The sequence below is a fragment of the Thamnophis elegans genome, chromosome 1 (genome assembly GCF_009769535.1).
Source record: "Thamnophis elegans isolate rThaEle1 chromosome 1, rThaEle1.pri, whole genome shotgun sequence".
Classification (NCBI taxonomy): domain Eukaryota; kingdom Metazoa; phylum Chordata; class Lepidosauria; order Squamata; family Colubridae; genus Thamnophis; species Thamnophis elegans.
In genome coordinates, this window is record NC_045541.1 from 10,807,896 (window position 1) to 10,829,369 (window position 21,474).

Consider the following 21,474-nt stretch of genomic DNA (forward strand, 5'->3'; position numbering starts at 1 on the left):
GGGCTGTCAGCTCTCCAGCTGACAAACACAGCGTCTTTAACCGCTGAGCCATCGTGCCCTGAAAAATACTACGTAGCATTATATAATACCATTTTGAATTCTATAATAAAAATAGGAAGAAAGACTGTAAACTCCTGTCCAAAAAGTGGGATGTAAATTAAACAAACAAATAAATATACCAATATAAAATTAACTCCACAAAAATTCCTTCCCGCCACAAACTTTATAAATTTTATCAATTAGCAGCTATTTAATTTAGCGTTTAACAGATTGTTTTGGGCAAGAGGGAAAACAGGATAATAAGAAAGATTTTTTTCCTTCAGGAGGAATACACCGTCCAGAGGAAAAATAAATATAGGAGTCCAACAATGCAAAACAGAGTCTGCAATAAATCCCAGAGAGAGGAAAAGCGATCGATATATACTAGTAATAGTATAGAGCACATTACATGGACAATTGTAATATTAATAATATATAGTATAGATATAGTATAGAGAAAACATTTTAATAGTAATAGTTTAGGAAACATATATGTCTCTGTGTGACTCTGTGTATAACATAAAGCAGGAGTCCCCAAACTCTTCAGCTCATTGACTTCTTCATGAAATTTCAAATTGTTCATCAACTGTAGGAGTTGACCAGGCTGAGCACAAGGGAGGGATCAAGTAAACCATCAGTTTGGAATTCCTTTGTGCACATAAGAGATCTAAGCCAAGCCCTCCTTGAATTCCATTGACTTTTATCTACTGCCAATTTGGCTTAGCAATAGCAATAGCAGTTAGACTTATATACCGCTTCATAGGGCTTTCAGCCCTCTCTAAGCGGTTTACAGAGTCAGCATATCGCCCCCACAGTCTGGGTCCTCATTTCACCCACCTCGGAAGGATGGAAGGCTGAGTCAACCTTGAGCCGTTGAGATTTGAACCACTGAACTGCAGATAGCAGTCAGCTGAAGTGGCCTGCAGTACTGCACTCTAACCACTGCGCCACCTCGGCTCGGCTTAACTATTAGTAGTTCAGATTCTACAGTGAGCTAGCATGGATTAAGTCTGTACTTAGTTGAATCACCTTGGTTCCTGATTTCTTGCGCCCGACAACAACTTCCCAAACATTTATTATATGAAAATAATGTAATAATTATTTCTTTAAATAATAGTACTACAAATAATAACGGCAACATCAAAACTCCGCTGATAGTTCTGTCGATCCTTGAGGGGAGTCAATACCGTCCACATAGGGGAACCCTAATATAAAGCAGTGGTGGGTTTCAAAAATTTTTCGAACCTACTCTGTGGGTGTGGCCTCCTTTGTGGGAGTGGCTTGCTGGCCATGTGACCTGGTAAGAGTGGCTTGCTGGCTATGTGTTTTCTCTCTCTCTCTCTCTCTCTCTCTCTCTCTCTCTTTCCTTCCTTTTGTCTCTCTGTTTTCTTTCATCTCTCTCACTTTTTCTTTCTTTTTTTCTTTTTTTCTTTCTTCCTTTCTCTCTCTCTCTCTCTCTCTCTCTCTCTCTGAGTCTGTGTGTGTGTGTGTGCGTGTGTGAGTCGTGGGTTTCAAAAAATTTTGGAACCTCTTCTGTAGGTGTGGCTTGCTTTCCGAGTCCACTGGTGAAACCTCTTCTAACTGGTTCGGTAGATTTGACGAACCGGTTCTACTGAACTTGTGCGAACTGGTAGGAACCCACCTCTGATATAAAGGAACTATCTGGTCTAGGTTCCAGTGATTTTGTGTGTCTCTCAAGTCTGGGTCAATCTAATTGCACATGGTTTAAAAAAAGAACCAGTGCAGGGGAGAAATTAGAAAAAAAAAAAAGAAATAATTCTGTTGCAAAAATTGTGTCTTCTTTCCTGAATAGTTTTAATCAATAATAAATAAGGTTGTTTTGATTTTGAACATACAAAATATGAAAGAAAATAGCTATTTTAAGGTAATTGTTGCAACAGTAAATCAGTTATACTTATATTGTACATAGAAAAATATTAATGAATGCAAAATGTAAAGTATTTTGTTAAATGTGTTAATTATTTTGGCAATGTATAATTTTGTGTAGTGTAGAAGCGACCTTAGTAAAATTTGGTCTTTAAATATTATTGTATGTTTTTCTAACTAGAAATACAATGAGTATAAATCATGGATATTATGAACTATTGTGTTTTTTTTGGATCCAGTAATTCCTGCTGTCACAGCCTTTTCGTTACTAATAGAATTGCTATGTGGGATTTCCATTCTTCAGCTTCTGAAGGCCAGTAATTCTCTTTTGACAGGGGGAGAAAATAGCATCATATTTACATGAATTGGGGCTTTCCTTGATGATTGCAGTAAAAAAAACAAAGCCAGGACCAAACTATGTTCAGAGTGTGGCTTATTTGAAAGTATTCATTGAATCTTGTTTAAATGCAGGTCCACAAAGAACGGCTTCATTCCCTGCTGCTCAAACAATGACAGATAATTTCTTCACTATATATCTTGTGTCCCCGAAAATAAGACAGGGTCTTATTTTCTTTTGACTCCTGAAATAAGCGCTTGGCCTTATTTTCGGGGAGGTCTTAGTATTTTTAAGGTGCAGGAGGCGGCGAGAATGGTGCTGCTGTGTTGCAATATTTTTGGGGAGGGCTTATTTTCGAGGGAGGGCTTACTTTAGCACATGTGCTCAAAAGCCCAATTGGGCTTATTATCCTGGGAGGTCTTATTTTCAGACAAACAGGGTATCCACTTAACTCCCATCTGGGAAATGAGTTTCATTTAATTTCTAACTATTCACAATGATTGGCCATTATAAACAAACATACTAAATCAGTGTTTCTCAACCTTGGCAACTTTAAGTCCTGTGGACTTCAACTCCCAGAGTCCCCCAGCCAGCATAGCTGGCTGGGGAATTCTAGGAGTTTAAGTCCACAGGACTTAAAGTCACCAAGGTTGAGAAACACTGTACTAAATGAACTGTAATTCTTTTAATTAAATTCAACACTAAAAAACAACAACAACAGAAAACAGAAAAGTAAGAGCTCAAAGTAAAATTTTAATCACCACTTCTAGTCAGAGTGCATCACTCTTTCTTCGTAAGAGATGATCAAGAATTTTATTTTTCAAATTAAAAAGTACTTAAGAAACATTGGTAAATATCTCTACTTAAAACATTATATCCAGAGCATCATCTCACCCAAAATATGTCCCTGTCATAACATCAAATATGTTGTCATACATATTTGTCCAATCACTTGCTCTCTATGGTAATGGCTTCCTTATAGATTACACATTGGGCAAGAACAAATCTAGAAGGAGATTGAACAGCTAAATATCAGATAGATATTTATTACAATGAATTTCTTATCTGACTGGCAGATTTGGCTTTTATAAAAGATTTCTTATATTACATAATAATTTAAACAGTTGTTGGGTGTGCGTGAGAAAGCTAAAGCAAAACAGAGAAATATTTTCTCCAGAAAAACAAATGAGCTTTAATTTGCTCACTGTTTTCCTATCATCTGTTAAGCCTATATTTACTACATTGAAGATACTAGCTTCTATTCTACAACAGCACCTGAACTAAAGGAAACTAAGCTTCTATGGAGAATAAATGTAGAATAAAGATTCATTCATTTCAGGATTGGAATGAAGTACAGTTAACCTAAACCTATATATTGCAAACTATTTAATAGGAAATTTTGCATAACCTGTGCCTTTAAATCAGAGATACAATTATGTCGGGTGGATGGAAAATAATAAATCTACATTTTCATACATTCTGAAATAGAAATCAGTGCTTTGAATGATGCTAGCGTAGTGTACTACTAACTACCTTTGTAACATTCAAAGCCGTATAAGTGGTCATTAACTTAAATGTTCAGAAGCTACACGGAGATGATTGAAAGGATTCGAAATTATTGAGTGTGTGTGTGGGAGAGAGTAAATCAATAATTCTCTGAGGGAAATATTTCTGTATTTTTAATTTTCTTTTTAAAAAACACATTTGTATAGTATCCCTTTATGTTTTGTTGTTTTTAAGACTGGACTACAGTGGACCATCAAGGGAGTTTTTTTTCCTGGTATCAAGAGAACTCTTCAACCCATACTATGGTTTATTTGAATATTCAGCCAACGACACATACACTGTACAAATTAGTCCAATGTCTGCTTTTGTCGACAATCACCATGAATGGTAAGAATGCTGGATCACTGAAATACTGTTATTTTGATAAAGTATAGGTTGGGCTCTACTTTCTCATTTACTATGAAAGATCCAAGTAAGGTAAATCACATGTAAAGATCCAAGTAAGGTAAATCACACATATTTTCAAATAATAGATTGCAAGGTGTTGGAATAGAATCCTTGAATCTTCCATGGTATACCCAATGAATCTTCCAACCTACGCAGCTAACACTGGAGCTAGGCATGAGTGAACTCTTTCAGAGCTCTGAGGGTTTCCTAAGTATCAAAAGTTCACTTTGTCAAGGCATAAAATCAATTACACTTCTAGTCTTTGCTTTGGAGTCTGCTTTAAAAAAAAAAATCTGCCTAATTCAGTAAGACGTGCAATAATCTTTTCCCCACTTCTCTCATATTAAGACTTCTCACATAGTAAAACTACTTTGCGGCTCTGTGTTTTGCACCATCTCTTGGGCTATCCATGTTTCTATAAGAAAGGAAAACAGTTACCTAGTCTTGTCAATTCTTGGAGGATAAAATGCAAAATAACATTAAAGGCAAAGTGAAGTCAGCCAGAAAGAGATTGAAAACAGTGTTTACTGCATCTCATTAGTCTGAGTTCTTTATGTGAATACAAAAAAAAAAAAAGTGAATGAAAGGGGGCACAAAACGCTGGCCCAATTTCTTATGTGACAAAACATTGCTGTTCTCAAGGACTGCACAACATAATATATGTCAAGAAAATTTATCATTGATGTATTTTTCACCATATACTTCATGTCTGTAGGTTGTTGTCTTTATGGAGCCATTGGAGGGAATGAAGTTTCTGATTGGTTTTCATCAGTTCACAAACACACTCAGCTCTAGCTCTCCGAATCAGGAGAGATGATGAATCTCTTGTCTGGATGCTGTAATGAGCTGGATGAGAGCCAGTAAACAGTAATTGAATCCTAATAATATGGAAGGTCTGTGATTAGGACAATTTCCTTGTCTGGGAATTAGGCAGGTTGCCTGTTCTGAAGAATAGTCTTGCATACCCTCTGAAGGAATATCTGGTTAATTTGGGTATGTTCTTCCTGTCCTATTATGAATGGAACACAGGTGGCCTCTATAACAAGGATTTCCATATTATTATTATTTTTAGCTTTGCTTGTACTCCAGTAAGACTATTCTTTATAGGGATAGCCTCAGTAGTGGGTTTCAAAAATTGTTCGAACCTACTCTGTGGGTGTGGCCTCCTTTGTGGGAGTGGCTTGCTGCCCATGTGACTGGATGGGAGTGACTTGCCGCCCATGTGACCGGATATGAAGATGCCAACGACACTTGTCAGAACCACCTTAAATTACCTCACACACAGCACTGGCATGCATAAGAATATGATGTAAACTTGTTTTTTAAAAGGCATCTTTGGTTTGTGTTAAAACAACTTCAACACACGCAATGTTCTGATTGCACCACAAACGCAGTAGTCATCCTTACCTTTCACAGAGGCACTGGGTTTTATAAATATGAGCATGATAGTGTAGAATAATCATATCCAAGGACCAGTGGTGGGTTTCAAAAAATTTTGGAACCTCTTCTGTAGGTGTGGCCTGCTTTCCGGGTCCACTGGTGGAACCTCTTCTAACCGGTTCGGTAGATTTGACGAACCGGTTCTACCAAATAGGTGCGAACTAGTAGGAACCCACCTCTGGATAGCCTTCATAATAGTATATATCCTGGTAAAATCAGGTTTTATTATTGCAATGTATTTTACATGGGACTGTCCTTGAGATTCACTCTCAAGTTGTGTCTGGGGCAAAAGGCTGCTAGTAGGTTGTTGATGGGGGCAGCTTACCTACAAATAAATTATACATCAGTTTTCCTCAATCTAGTGTTCTCCAGATAAGTTAGGATTGCAACTGCCTTTCAGCCTAGGAATTCTGGGAGTTACAGTTCCAACACATAGGTGATTCATGTTCTGAAGGAGTTGCATTGATTCCCAATTTGTTACTGTGTTGATTTTATGTTTCCTATAATTTTTATCGACTCACAGAAATTAAGGAAACAAGAAAAACATTTACCAGAAAAAATATAGCATTTGCCTTCCACATGAAATGATAACCATAGCATCTTCAATTGTATTTATATCTCAAAGGGCAAATATTCTTGATATTTTTGTTTAATGATAAATCCTTTAAATTTGAACTATTGACAATATCTTTTTTAAATGATGATCTTGTGAAAAGATAACGCGAAAGTTACCTTTTGGACATGGATAATAGTGTCAAAGCTACTTGCTGAACTAGCATATATAACAAATTTAAATAGATAAATAATAAATCGAAACTGTACTCTTAATTTCTTTGTAGGTTCAGATTTAGTGGTCGAATCCTTGGTCTTGCTCTGATTCATCAATATTTGTTAGATGCCTTCTTTACTCGACCATTTTATAAAGCCCTTCTCAGAATGTAAGTAGAGAAATTTGACAGGGTTATTTTTATATGGAAAGAAATGTATTTTTACATATCTGGATGCAAGTCATATTTGTAATTAACTGCTTTATGTATATTAAATAATATTATAAGTTTTTTTTAAAAATCACAGACCGCATTTATACTTAATGTACTGATGAAGAAAACTATTTTGGAGGCAGAAATAAAATATCTTTCTATTTTCCTATTTTTGATAAATTTGTTCTTTTTTACTTCAGGAATCATTTATTAGGGGATAAATTAAATTCAAAAATACATGTTATTCTGATTTAGTATGAATATTGTGCAGATAGTTTGCAAGGTATCCACATAGTTCTAGGATATTCCAATTGCTGATTAATTATTGATTTGAAAGGTATTTCCCTTTAATTGGTGCTGAAAGGTGAAAAAAAATCAAAATAATACTTTCCTAGTAAAATGGAAACGAAGTTTTTTATTGGTAAGTTTAGGATTTTTATTTAGGGTTTTAAGATGTGCCAATGAATGAATGAACATGTATGAATATGTATGAAAGACTTAGCATAGAAAACTCCAGCGGTAATAATTGTACAGATTTCCTTCTTTGTTCTCCTTATTATTGAATGAATAACCTCTCTACCTTGCTGTAGTCCTGCTATGCTGCCTCTAAGGTGGTGTGAGGTTGTTCCTAAGAGGGTTGAATAAACAATGCTGGGTGTATGCAAAGAGTATGCAGTCCCAGCATAGTCATTCAAGGTATGAATCATCTCAACCTGTCTAGCCAAAGTAAGAAAGTTCCAATATTGGCAGCAGTAACATAGGAAGATGTTGGAGGCAGAAGATCTCTTTAGTGGTAAAGGCAAAGGTTTCATTTCATATTGCACAGGAGAAAGCAGTGGTAAACAACTCCTATATTTCACCAAAAAACCCACCATGGATTGACCATCTTGAAGAAATCCATATGTGGTTATTAAGAGTTGAAACAGACTTGGTAGCACATATCCATCTTCTCTTCATTTGTACACATCACCATAATCTGGGTCATTTTTAATCCTCTAATTACTTCTTTATTATAGATTGTGTGACCTAAGTGATTTGGAATATCTTGATGAAGAATTTCACCAAAGTCTACAATGGATGAAAGACAATGATATACATGATATCTTAGATCTCACATTCACTGTAAATGAAGAAGTCTTTGGACAGGTCTGGGCAATCTTTTTTCTTTCTTTCAAGGGCAGTTGTGTGGTACTTATTTTTACAATGCTTCTAATTCTCTTCTTGGATCATCTTGCTTCAAGATAATGTTCCAATAGAAGAGAATATAAATAGCTTAGGTTGAACTGTATTGTTCCCGGTGTCCTCCAAGCTTGTTTGCTTACAAACATCTTCAAGGATGCAACTAAGCTCAAAACCTCCAGATAAGATGTCATTTACATATTGCTTTGGTACATTGCTTATTTTGCCTAAAAGCCACTATTTAAAACTGTAAGAATAAAGGCAGTCCTCAATATATGACTATAATTGGTTCCTAAACAAAACCCAAATCTAAGTGTGTCCTGCTGTATGTATGGAATCAAACAGTAATTGGGATAAATAATCCTGAACTGCTCCTGACTGGGCCAATTCAGTATAGATTCAGATGTCCTCCAGTACAAGGAGCCTTCAGTGTTGTAATTGAGGTTCTTCTGAAACAGAGACAATTTGGAATATGGAGGTGGGCAGTGGTGGGTTTCAAAAAATTTTGGAACCTCTTCTGTAGGTGTGGCCTGCTTTCCGGGTCCACTGGTGGAACCTCTTCTAACCAGTTCGGTAGATTTGATGAACCGGTTCTACCGAACTGGTGCGAACCGGTAGGAATCCACCTCTGGGGGTGGGGTGGGGTGGGTAGAAGCTGTTTCCTACAGATAGCAATGCTGGTAAGCATCCAGTACCCAGAAGTTATACTATGTTTTAAAACTCCTGGGATAAGAATTCTTCATTTTACACGAATTCTTGTTCTAATATGTACATTAAGAAGTGCTGCTAACATCCCTTTTCTAGAATGCTTTCTTTGTATTCCCCCTTTTGATGCTTTCAGGTTTTGTACTTGGTGCCATTAGCTCCAAAGATTAATTTTTCTTTTAGCTCTTTCTATATTGACCAAATTTGACCACTTCAGAAGGATTTTTATCAGTCATTTGGGGGAATTAGTACCACTTTGATAGATTAAAATTTCTCTTTGCAATAGATCCTGCTTTATAATATATTGGTGGTAATTTGCTTTTAAGATTACTGAAAGGGAATTAAAACCTGGAGGTGCCAACATTCCTGTGACAGAAAAGAACAAGAAGGAATATATAGAAAGAATGGTGAAATGGAGAATTGAGAGAGGTGTGGTGCAGCAGACAGAAAGTTTAGTACGTGGTTTTTATGAGGTAAAAAATAAATCTGTTTTCATATATTGCATGCATTAAGTGCCTAGAGCATTTGGCATGTTTTAGGATTATCTATGATTCATAATTATTTCCTATCCTGCAACTGTTTAAATCATGTTGGAAACCACTGCATTGCCTTTGAAGTTGTTCCACTCAGAATTTGACATTAATGTCACCAAAGTGAGGCAACTAGAGTTGCTTGGGATAATGTATTAATTCCTACACATGAAGATGGTAACCAGTTAGTGTTGCCAGCACAATTATGCTGCAATTTGAAGTTGCATATTTTTACCTAGACTTTCAGTTGTTTTCAAGTTCATTCATTTGGAGCACAAGCTGCATGATGGAACAACCTATTTCTTAAGTGCTTTTCATGCAACAGGTTCCCATCATTCAATCTGGCATTTCCAAATAGGGCTTGCAAAATGTCTGGCTCAAGCCTGAAGAACTACCACAAGTCAAGTGGGGCTAATTATACCCTTGGCCTGACTTTCTAGATCAGGGGTATCAAACTGGCAGCCAGCGGGCTGGATGCGTCATGGGAAGGCCAAGCCCACCCCAGTTCCGCGAAGGGAAAGAACGTCATGAAATGGCAACGAGTTTGACACGTGTTCTAGATGTCATCACAGGGGATGTTAAAAGAAAAAGCTATTGAATATTCCTGGCAGTAAATCAGCCTTCGGTTCAAGAATCACAATTCCTGCTAGTATACAGCATATTGACAGATGTCTGGGTGTCTGTCTAACTTCAGTGGAACAAATTCTGCTGAACATCTAAAATTTGATCTTGAGAATGCACTGCTTGGAGATATTTCCACACATTATTTGTGGTATGAATATGCCTTCTAATGCTCTGCTTACATTTTAAAAATACACTAGAGAATGAGAGAAATACTTTTCTTTCAAATTTAGTGGCTAGATCTAAACGTTGCACCAAAAATTATAGTATTATGAATTATGGACCGTACATAATAATAATTGGTGGAAAGAAAAACAGCAAAGGATACATATTGAATATATATATATATTCTCTCCTAGGTGGTTGATGCTAGACTGGTGTCTGTATTTGATGCAAGAGAACTAGAATTGGTTATTGCTGGCACTGCAGAAATTGACTTAAGTGACTGGAGAAATAACACTGAATACAGAGGAGGTGACATCTTCTAAAACACACATACGTATCTTGTTGGTTGTAGTTAGGTTGTAGTTATCCTGAGTGATCATAAATAGAATTAAATAAAAGTGTGATTGTTTTTTATTTTATTTTAGAGGAATCCCAAAAACTATTTTAATTTGCAGTATAATTTCACAAACATATGGTGTTACGTTGAGTTTTCAGCTGTCTTTAGATTTTCCCATTTTGGAATGGGCAATCCTTTCATTTGATAAAAGAGGTAAAATCCAAAACAGCATGACTGCCAATATGTGAGATTAAGTAAGTTAGTCTAAGACAGGGCTGTCAAACTCGCAGCCCATGGGCCGGATGCGTCATGTGCTGGCCATGCTCATGCCCAATTTAGCAAAGGGGGAAAAAAGTCCCGATACATCATGTGATGTTGCCATGACGACATGGGTTTGACACTCCTGCTCTAAGATATGAAGATACCCTGGTTTTTAATTTATAACAGATAGTAAAGAGGGCAAAAGTTGGGGGGAAAGAGACTTTTCAATGAAATGAGACTCTGACAGTTAAGAATTGAATTAAGTGGTACTTGGACTTTATTTCTGGAAGCAAATTGAAACATGCTTACATGTAAAAAGTCTGTTGCTGGTGCAGACGCAGACAATATTTTAAAGAAAATCAATGGAAATAAAGTAATTAAAACGTGAATACATCCATGTTTTAAAATAAATGTAAATAGATTTGGGATTCATATAAATTGCTTGGGATCAGTAGAATTTTAGATATATTTTACTTTAAAAATGATTTCATATGGTATATTTTATTTTATTTTATTTTAGATGTTCCTTTGCACCACTATTACAAAAATGTCTTCTCATCCAGCATTTATTGTAGTTGTGATTTAGATTGACATTCAAAAAACATAGGTCCAAAATATCTTTTTGTGGGAAAGAGGAGTATGTTGAATATAATTATTTGAATGTTCACCTATGTATTTATATATTTATATGTTTGGAAAGACTAAATCATAAAACCATAGAGTTTGAAAGTACTGCAGATGTCAGCGTTCCAAATATGATCCAAAATTAAATCAGAGTCCAAGGCAAAGTATTCCTCAAAGTTCCAATTTATTAAGAGAGACATGTTGGCACATCTGTGAAAACCCGAATCTAAAAGCTTCCCGGGTTTTCCCACCCAGTTGAAAGTTCACGATCTTGCCCCTATACCCACAAGTCCATCACATGGTCCAATGTTCCATTGCCACGCTGGCAATTCCACCCATCCAGTTCCAGTCAGGCTCAGAGGTGTAGAGAACAAAAGATGACCTTGGTTTCTAGAAAGGAATTTTATTTTGACAACAACACATTCTACTCCTTACTATTCCCTCTCCCAATTCCCCACTAATGAAACAGCATAGTAAAATAATAGAGAGTGTGGCTGGCCAAAGATCCAGCAAGGAATATGACTGCAGGCCTGACAGGCGGCCTCTCCTCAAAAGGGATAAGATTAGATGACAGTAGAAGTCATCTGATTCAACCTAGAGGCTCCCCTAGAGCAGTGATCCCCAACCTTTCCAGCTTGGCGGCTGGATCCAGTGGGGGCATGTGACTGGTAGGTGCACATGCATGTCTGTGCACAGCTCCATTTGTGTGAGTGGCAGATGCACATACCCTCCATTCACATGAATGGAGCTTTGCACATGAATACAAGTGTCCTCCGCTCATGAGAGTGGAGTTTCACATGCACATGCTTGCCCATCTCTCCCGTGGCCCAGTTTTGAACAGACCTTGGCCTGGTCGTGGGCCCCAGCCTGGGGGTTGGAGACCCCTGCTCTAGAGTATTTTTAAATAGATTTATTATTCAATTTATTTGCTACCCATCTCGCTATGAAGTGACTCAGGACACCTTACAGCATAAAAAAACATTAAAATCATCAACAATAAATATTCCTAACCCAGTGGTTATCTATCACAGGATCTCTGATAAATAACAATCCAGACTATATTTGAGGACTTCTAGCAGAGGAAAACTTGCCATTTTATGTTCTACAGTACTAGCTGAAAACTCATATACTCAAGAGATTCCTTCTGATGTGAGGGTTCTTTCAGTAATCTCCCTTGTTCTATTCAATTTATATTACAGACTTTCAAATATTTTGGTTAATAAAAAACAGATTTGATACATACTACGATAGGAATTATCCCAAACCATTTTGCCATACTTTTATCTTAGGTAGTTTAAAACCTTGCATTCAGTTCCCCATTATTTCCTGAGGCTGTTTTTCTGTCACTTTATCTTATTCTCCTTAGATAATATATCCATCATTCCTCCAACTTTTCTATCATCAGTAATTTTTAACTCATGTTTTAACCCCTGTACATTTTTGTGAAGTTTCATGTCCAAACATGACAGTACATTCTGAAAGTCTCCCAGGGGAACGAGAATTAATCTCATATATAGATTCTATAGGTTAACTTAGGAAATGTTAGGGCCTGCATCTGTAATATTTCTCACTTCTTAACATTTTCTCATTATTTTTTAAAAGTAAGATTGCCCTCAATAATATATTCTTAATTGTAATTAAACAGGATACCATGATAATCATATTGTAATCCGATGGTTTTGGGCTGCCGTGGAAAGATTCAACAATGAGCAACGGTTACGGCTTTTACAAGTAAGGTTGCAGTTAGCATAATTTTAGTTGTCATCAACATAATAAAAAGCTAATTAAAAACTATGAAAAGTTGGAATCTCAAAATTGTTGAATGGCTTGATAAGTAATTCTCACTCCTTTCCTGATGCATTCATATGAAAACAGCAATTATAGGTTTTTTTGGGGGGCATGGATTTGTGTTTAAATATTTAATAATAGGTTGCAGTAGTGGAAATAAGTCAGTGATACATTCATTGTTGCATTTTTTCCATTTATAATTCCTGGGATGAAACATGCTTTATCTTGCTGTCTTTTCTCATAAAAATTAAGGAAAACTCTTTCACTACTTCAGAACCTGCCCAAAAGATTTAAGTTTGCGTAACATTTTCTGCTTGATTATAGATTTTTTTAAATTAGTAAGAAAACTAAAACAAAGGCAAAAATGTCTGAAAATAGAATTCCAAACAACCCCCCCCACTATCAGAACAAAATGGAATGAAAAAGACGTATTCTTCTATTTTCTGTATTTTATGCTGTGGCTGAAAATCTGTTGGGGCCAGGAAAGGAGGATGAAACCTGCTTTTATTTTTTCCTTCCTCTTCCTATTCCATTTTTTTAGATGGAAAAAATAAGAAGTGGTCATTAAGATGTTTTTTTTTAAAGAAAGCTTTGTATTAAATACAGATTATTGGCTAATATTGTGACCTCAAAGTCTAATGTATTACTACATTCAATTGCAAGAAACCTATATAGTATTCTATAGTATAATATTTGCAGTGACGTGCGATGAGGTTTATGGCTGGTGAGGCAGTCTTCTCCCCCGACATCCCACTGTCTAAAGCACTTTCTTTTTTTAGCCCACCTGAGTTCTGACAGGCGGGCGAAAGAAAGCGGCAGCCCACCGCTGGCTTTCTTTTGCCCACCACTATGTCCAACATTGAGGCGGACAAAAGAAAGCCAGTGGCGGGCTGCCGCTTTCATTCTTTTGTCCAGAGGATGACTCTGCTTAACTGTTTAAAACAGCCTCTTAAAAAATGCCCTCTATAGGAGGAGGCAAGGGAACCACGTGCCTCATCTACATAAGGAATTTTTCGGCTTTTAACCCTTGCTTAACTCTGCTCGAGTGATCATAAAATGCCAGACTAAATGAGGCACGTGGTTCTACCGCCTCCTCCTATAGAGGGCACTTTGTTAGAGGCTTTTTTAAACAGTTAAGCATTAAGCAGATTCATCCACTGTGACTCTGGCAGCAACTACCTCAGCCTTTTTCCTTTTACATTTTTTTTCTTTTCATGATGACAGTGGTGAGGCTCTGCCTCCCCTGCCTCCCCTGCCTGCACGTCACTGAATATTTGTGTTCTTCCCCTACTCATTCAATTGCTTAAATAAGGACATTATCCCACTACTCACCGGTCATGTAGATTGCTTTAATTGGGAATAAACTTTTACCATTGCTGCTAATATGCATGTAGGGCAGTGGTTCCCAACCATTTTTTTGGCTATGCCCCACCTAAGCATCTCTAAAATCCTGATGCCCTCCCTGTGACATATAATTCTTACTTTACTCAAAAAGTGAACTCTACTTACACAGAGGAAGCCTAAAAGCCATTAACTCGGTTTAAACAAGGTTCAAATTGCCCCCATTAAAAATCAAATTGCCCCCCCCTGTGGGGCATGGGCAACCACTGACGTAGGGGAAACTTATGAGACCAGGACAATCCCATTTGTCAATGATTCCATACATTTTGAGTGTATATAATGAAGCAGTTTTGGGTAAAATATGCTAGATCTTGTCCTTTAATGGCAGATTGCTGCTGTCCGAAGAGCAAGACACAAAGAAGGAGATTGGGAATACTGGTGATGTCCGTATAGACGGGAATGCCTCCCACCACGTGACCCAGCCCACCTCACCAGCCAAGTGCAGATACTCTTATTTTCCCTGTTCCTATCTGTTTACAGGGAAGCCAAACAATCTGTGCTTGGTGGGATAGGAGAGACAAGGCAGTCAGGAAGAAAACGAATGAGACAGAAATTGCAAGGGAAGTTACCAGTGGGAAAATCATTATGTATTGGAGGCAGTTGACTTTACAGGATTACCAATGGGAATAGTGACCTCATAAAAGTTGGTTCACAAGGCTGATATTCCTCTTTTTTAAAAAAATCCTTGAATTGCCAGGAAGACCCTGGCTTTTCTGGCCGTGACCCGTCAAAAGCGCGTTCCACAAAAGCGCGGTCGACGAAATCGCGTATGTGACGTCATCACAACGCGACGAAAAAGATCGAAAAATTGAAATAAAAATTAAATTACAGCAAGCCGATTCACATACAGGTAAGGGTTAGGTTAAGGGTTAGGGTTAGGGTTAGGTTAAGGGTTAGGGTTAGAGCGTTAGCGTTACGTTTAGCGTTAGGTTAAGGGTTAGCGTTAGGTTTTTCGTTACGTTAAGGGTTAGGTTTAGGGTTAGGTTTAGGGTTAGGTTAAGGGTTAGGTTTAGGGTTAGGTTTAGGGTTAGGTTTGGGGGGGTTAGGGGAAGGTTTTAGCTTTATTTTTACATTTTTCGATCTTTTTCGATCTTTTTCGTCGCGCTGTGATGACGTCACATACGCGCTTTCGTCGACCGCAATTTTGTCGTCCGCGGTTTTGTGGTAGAACCTTTCTGGCAGTCAAATGGGAAGAGGAGGAGGCCAGTTGAGGCTCTATTAATCACAAATCTATCCTAGGCCCCTACTCCATTTGACCTCAAATGTTTGCATAGCAAAGAACTAATTACATGCTCTAACGGAAAAGACTAATTTCCCACTGCGTCACCTTGATCTGCCTTCATCTTACCTCATTGAAATATCTTCAGAAAGCAGTAAGTGGACTGTCCCTGCAGCAGGACAAGGCAGATGTAGGGATAATCCCCAAAGCTCTCGTAGCCAGATCCATACAGCATAATCAGTATGCTCGTTCAGAAGTACTCTATGTTCCACCAACATACGTCTTCCATAGGGTTCAATAAAGTCTTGAAAAGATTGCAGCTTGTGGTATTTAGCATATTATACTGTATCTCCTTTCAAAAGCTGGATCCCTGTTTGTTTCCTGTATTCATTGTCTCGATTGCCCTTTCTACAAACACAATCGAGAAACAAATTTTTTATCATTTTCCAGATAAATGCATGTAAGGGGTCATCTATGTATTTAAAAATAGAAAATAAAAATAGAACTATGCATTAGATCAGTGTTTCTCAACGTTGGCAACTTGAAGATGTCCGGACTTCAACTCCCAGAATTCCCCAGCCAGCATTCGCTGGCTGGGGAATTCTGGGAGTTGAAGTCCGGACATCTTCAAGTTGCCAACGTTGAGAAACACTGCATTAGATCACCCTTTTCAATAATAAATAGTTACAGCGTTTTATGTTATTTTCCAGTTTGTTACAGGTACATCGAGTATACCTTATGAAGGTTTTGCTTCTTTGAGAGGAAGCAATGGACCAAGAAGATTCTGTGTAGAAAAATGGGGCAAAATCACTGCTCTGCCCAGGTAAAGTAACTCTAAGAATATTTAAAATAAATTCTGGTAGCAGAAGATTTTGGGTTTCTTTCAATAAAAGAAAATCGAGGGATTCAGCATAATTTTGTTCCCTGTTCCTTAGATTTGCTTGCTGTGAAGCTTAAAACCACTCTTATTTTATTTTTATCTCCAAAAAACACTCTTGCTTTTCAGCAAATTTCTACATGAAATACAAACATACTGTAGTAACAGTGTTTTGAAACAATTCCTTTCTGCCCTGTTTTTTCCCTCTATCTTTGTCTTTTCCCATTGATGTATATGGTAATATCTGACTGTAGTCCCAGTGCTTGTCCTGATTATGGTCCTGGGTAGAATATAACATTATATGCCTGTGTCAAGGAATGAATGTTTCAGTGGTGGGTTTCAAATTTTTTTGGAACCTCTTCTGTAGGTATGGCCTGCTTTCCGAGTCCACTGGTGGAACCTCTTCTAACCGGTTCGGTAGATTTGACGCACCGGTTCTACCGAATAGGTGCGAACTGGTAGGAACCCACCTCTGGAATGTTTGTTAAAAGAAGTGGAAAGCAGACTCTTTGAGCAAGTATTGAAAACCTAATGATGTGGGGAAAAAATCCATAAGACTAGTACTAACAGAAGATGCTGCTTTTAGTGAGAGCTAGAAGCACGAAAGTCAGAAGCAGAATCATCTTTTACTAGGAGTGTCCACAGTGATGGCACATGTTGAAGAGGGGTGGAGCTTCAATTGCCCAGTCATACCCATGATTATGATGGCCTTATATTACAATACGAGTGCAGAGTATCAGCTGCCCCTTCCTCAGAGAAGTAACGGACTGTCACTCTGTCAGGATGCACAAGGAAAGAGAAAGAAACCGAAGATTTGGAAGAGAACGAGATGGCTGCATTCTTACATTTATAGTTGCTGCTCTTCTGCTCTAGTTACTGCTTTTCTGATAACTGTAAAAAACTAGTTTATCAAGAGTTGTGTCCTTGTATCTCTGCTACCTCTAAGTTATTAATTTGAATATCTGTCAGAGTATAGCCAAAAAGATCCTATTGTTCTGCTCTGCAGAATACTGTAATGTGTTGAGCAGGGTTCCACCACAAAACCGCGCTCGACTAAAGCGCGCTCGACGAAACCGCGTAGCTGACGTCATCACAGGGCGACAACAGCGCGGAGACAGAAGCACGCTGTAAACGCTAAACCTAAAATTAACCCCTAAACCTAACCCCCCTAAACCTAATCCTAAACCTAACCCTTAACCTAACCCTAAACCTAATCCTAACCCTTAACCTAACCCTAAACCTAACCCTAACCCTTAACCTAACCCTAAAGCTAACCCTAAACCTAACCCTTACCTTAAGTTGAATCGGCTTGCTTTCAAAGCGCTATTTAAAGTGCCCTTCTTTCTCCGCGCTCGCTGTTGTCGCCCTGTTGATGACGTCAGCGACGCGGTTTAATCGGGCGCGCTTTAGTCGAGCGTGGTTTTGTCGTGCCACAGTTGAGCAGACAGCAACAGTGAGCTTCTTAGGCAGCACTGGATTTTTTTTTCCTTTTAACCAATTAGCAGCAAGCCTTTGGCTGATTCTATCTCTCATCCCCATTCCCGTGGCATGCCTCTAAACGTTTGCTTCTATTTTTCCTTAACTACAGCTTGTCATATCCTGGCATATAAATTGTGGTTAATTTAAAGTGTGCTGGAAAATCTCTTGTGTTTATACCCATTACCTCTCAGATTGAGCAATAATAATACCTCTGAGAATAGGTGAAATAAAACAGCCTGATGTCCCCCCCCCCCCCATGTAGATCATAATAAATGTTAACACATTGAATGCCTGAAAATAGATTTAATTAATTTTTGATTCTGACATGTCCTTTCTTTGCTGCTGACCTGGACTCATAATTTTAGCATGACTTAACAACATTTAAAAGCATGTAAGCACTTTTAAGTGTAGGTATGGATGTAAACATATTTAAATAAAACATAAGATTAATCATAAACATTTAAGGAATGGTACTTTGATCCTGTCTCAACTTTGGATGAAAAGAAAGTTTTCTTCAATTCCATAGTACTTGTGTACAGAATTCTTCAAGCACTCAATAATGCAAGTTCCAGATGCTGCCTAGTATTGACTGACGGGCTACCCGTTTTTTTGGAGGCAGGGAGATTTCCCTCCAGGAATCTGCTGCTGTGTTACTGGAGACTGATTTAAAATACTGTCTAACCTGTCTTGAGTTTTCAGCTGCAAATACATTCTTAGTTTATGTCCTGCTGAGACACATTAAGATTATAGTCTTCCCTGAACATTTCTCAGGTCAATTAAGCTGAAGCTTTACTGTCATGGGGAACCAGTTTTGCTCCTATGTGCAGGATTCACTTTCAACTTATTGTAGTTGAGATAGAAAGGAAAACAGAATTGAGATAGATCCTTCTCCTTATCTTCCTGCACTTTGAGCTCACTGGAGCCATGAGGGTAAAGGTTCCATCCATGTTGAAATATGTAGAGTGATAAAATAGGGGAGGGCATATAGCAATAGCAATAGCAGTTAGACTTATATACCGCTTCATAGGGCTTTCAGCCCTCTCTAAGCGGTTTACAGAGTCAGCATATATATAGGTGAATGAGTATTACTCATAAGGATGAAGATGGACAGGTGTGAGACCAAGCAGTGAGGCCGCTTTATGTCATCCAATTTAGCCCCTTCTTGTTTGTGGGTAATTAATTTGAACCTCTGTGAATGAAACTTCTTGTCAAGTTATATTGGGTTTTGGATCCATAGTAATTTCATTTTATGATGAAACTAAAAATGAATGAATAATTTTAAAAGGAAAGTTAATGGTCATGGTCATAAAAAAACCTATTATCTAAGGAAGTATGTTACCGTATTAGAAAATGAGAATTATCAATAAATATAATATAACCCAGGAGAATTCTTACTCTAGTCTTCCTTCCTGAGAACGCAAGTACTTTACCAAAGTTGCAATAGAGACAATTTATTTGCAGATTTGGTGTTCTGAAATATATGAGAGTAATGAACTGGCTAGAACAATATTGCCTCTGTTTTAAGATCCACCAAATGAATAATTTACAACGTATTTTAATAGAGTAATAGCAACTCTATTAAATTAAGTCTAATTTTATTTTTGTTCTGATAACTCCCACTCTTTGCAAATGACTTTTGGCATGCTGCTGAAAAGCTCTGATTTGTAATCTTGAAAATATTGCAAAGTTCTTATTTTAACTGGGACGTGTTGGCTCAGCGGGTTAAGATCCTTGGCTTGTCGGCTGGAAAGCAGACAGCCCAGATTTGAGACCCAAGTGCCATATGATGGGGTGAGTTTGAAAGCATGCAAATGCGAGTAGATAAATAGGAATCACTTTGGTGGGAAGGTAACAGCCCTCCAGGACACCTTGCTGGCCACATGACTGTGGACAAGTCTTCAGACAGTGCTGGCACAATGACAGTACTCTCTCAAAGGCAAATGGAGATGAGCACCACCCCCTATAGTCAGCAACGATTTGCAGGGACTGCACTATCTTTTTTTAATTTCTTTAAAGATCTATCTCCTTTCCCCCTCCCCCCATCCCAGTAGTTTTCAAAAGCAAAAACATTGTAGAAGATTTCTAAAAATCTAAATTAAAAATACACTACATAGTGGCTACTACTTTGGCGCAAACAACTAGAAACCAAGAATATAGTGCTTTTAGGCAGAGGCATAGAAAAATAACAATAAATGTTTTTACAATTCATCTAGGAATAAATTAATTTCTAAATTAGGAGAGAAGGGAAAGGAGAGGAGGAAGGAAGGAAGGAGAGAGAAGAAAGGAGGGAAAGGAAGGAGGGAAGGAAGGAGGGAGGGAAGCAAGGAAGATAGGAGGGAAGGAAGGAGAGAAGGAGAGAAGAAAGGAGGGAAGGAAGGAGGGAAGGAAGGAGGGAATGAAGGAGAGAAGAAAGGAGGGAAGGAAGGAGGAAAGGAAGGAGAGAAGGAGAGAAGAAAGGAGGGAAGAAGGGAGGGAAGGAAGGAGAGAAGGAGAGAAGAAAGGAGAGAAGGAAGGGGAAAGGAAGGAGGGAAGGAAGGAGAGAAGGAGAGAAGAAAGGAAAGGAAGGGGGGAAGGAAGGAAGAAGAAGTAGGATTGTTGTAAAATAAGATGGATATATGGGATGGTAAGAAAGCAATCTCAATTATATTGTCAATTGTAGGGGAGAAAAATTGTTATAAATACATATTATTAACAACAGTTATGAGATTATATAATTGTGAATGTATATATGAGAAATAAAAAATAATAATTTCTAAATTAGAGTATGTTTGGGAAGAAGTTCTTGTTCTTAGTTTTTCCACATTTGATTTTTGGTGTCCTAAAAACTTTCTCTCCATTTTTCCCCAGAGCTCACACTTGTTTCAATCGGCTTGACCTTCCTCCTTACCCATCGTTCTCCATGCTCTATGAGAAGCTGTTGACAGCTGTTGAAGAGACAAGCACATTTGGTCTTGAATAAGACAGAAATTGTCTAACCCAGTATCTGGGACTTTTGTTGATCACTCCCCCAAAATACACAAACGCTTACAGCAAGTGGCAAAGATTTAAAAAAAAACCTATTGTACAGTGCAATTGGAAGAATGGGACTTTATGAATGAGAAAAACTGTAACAGCTGCATGAGTACTCTAGAGCGAGGATTGTGACCTTGTTCCCCTGAGCACCAAATGTTTAAAACTTAGTTGGATTTTTTTTAAAAAATGATGAGAGATTAGCAACAATTAGACCGCTGCAAAATCTAATACATCTCAAAAATGGATTTCATGAAAATTCAGAGTTCAGTGAAATACAAAGGTTGTTAGCTTGCTGCTAAATTGTAAGAGGATAAGTAAAAATGCTTTCTAAAAATCAAATAGGAGTTATTTCCCAATGGTACACTTACTATATGTCTTACACAATACAAGAATATGCTATATATGCTATACCTGAATCTATGTGTGCCTGCATGACATCTATTGCATTTCAAAGATACAGCACAAGGAACAGTTATTTTCTGCAGCTTAACAAGGGTATGAAGAAAAGTTGGCAGCAAAAGATGGTGTGAACAGAAAGACTTTTAATTAGGAAAACCTGTACAATTGTATATGCAAATCATGTTTAGCAGAAGGGGAGCTATTGTAAGAGATTAATGGTTAACTTTATTCTTTATACTGC

The 21,474-nt window shown here is 37.7% G+C and overlaps 1 protein-coding gene across 1 annotated transcript in view; it reads left to right on the forward strand.

Annotated features, from left to right (window-relative positions):
* The window catches only part of HECW2 (HECT, C2 and WW domain containing E3 ubiquitin protein ligase 2), a 185,286-nt gene extending 164,430 nt beyond the window's left edge, over positions 1-20,856 (forward strand). The window contains exons 22-29 of the mRNA XM_032236640.1: positions 4,004-4,156; positions 6,496-6,594; positions 7,653-7,782; positions 8,847-8,993; positions 10,031-10,145; positions 12,704-12,789; positions 16,177-16,289; positions 20,670-20,856. Coding sequence (XP_032092531.1) covers positions 4,004-4,156; positions 6,496-6,594; positions 7,653-7,782; positions 8,847-8,993; positions 10,031-10,145; positions 12,704-12,789; positions 16,177-16,289; positions 20,670-20,781 — 955 coding nt within the window. The 3' untranslated portion in view covers positions 20,782-20,856. The remainder of the gene's footprint in view (positions 1-4,003; positions 4,157-6,495; positions 6,595-7,652; positions 7,783-8,846; positions 8,994-10,030; positions 10,146-12,703; positions 12,790-16,176; positions 16,290-20,669) is intronic.
* Positions 20,857-21,474: the final 618 nt, after the last annotated feature.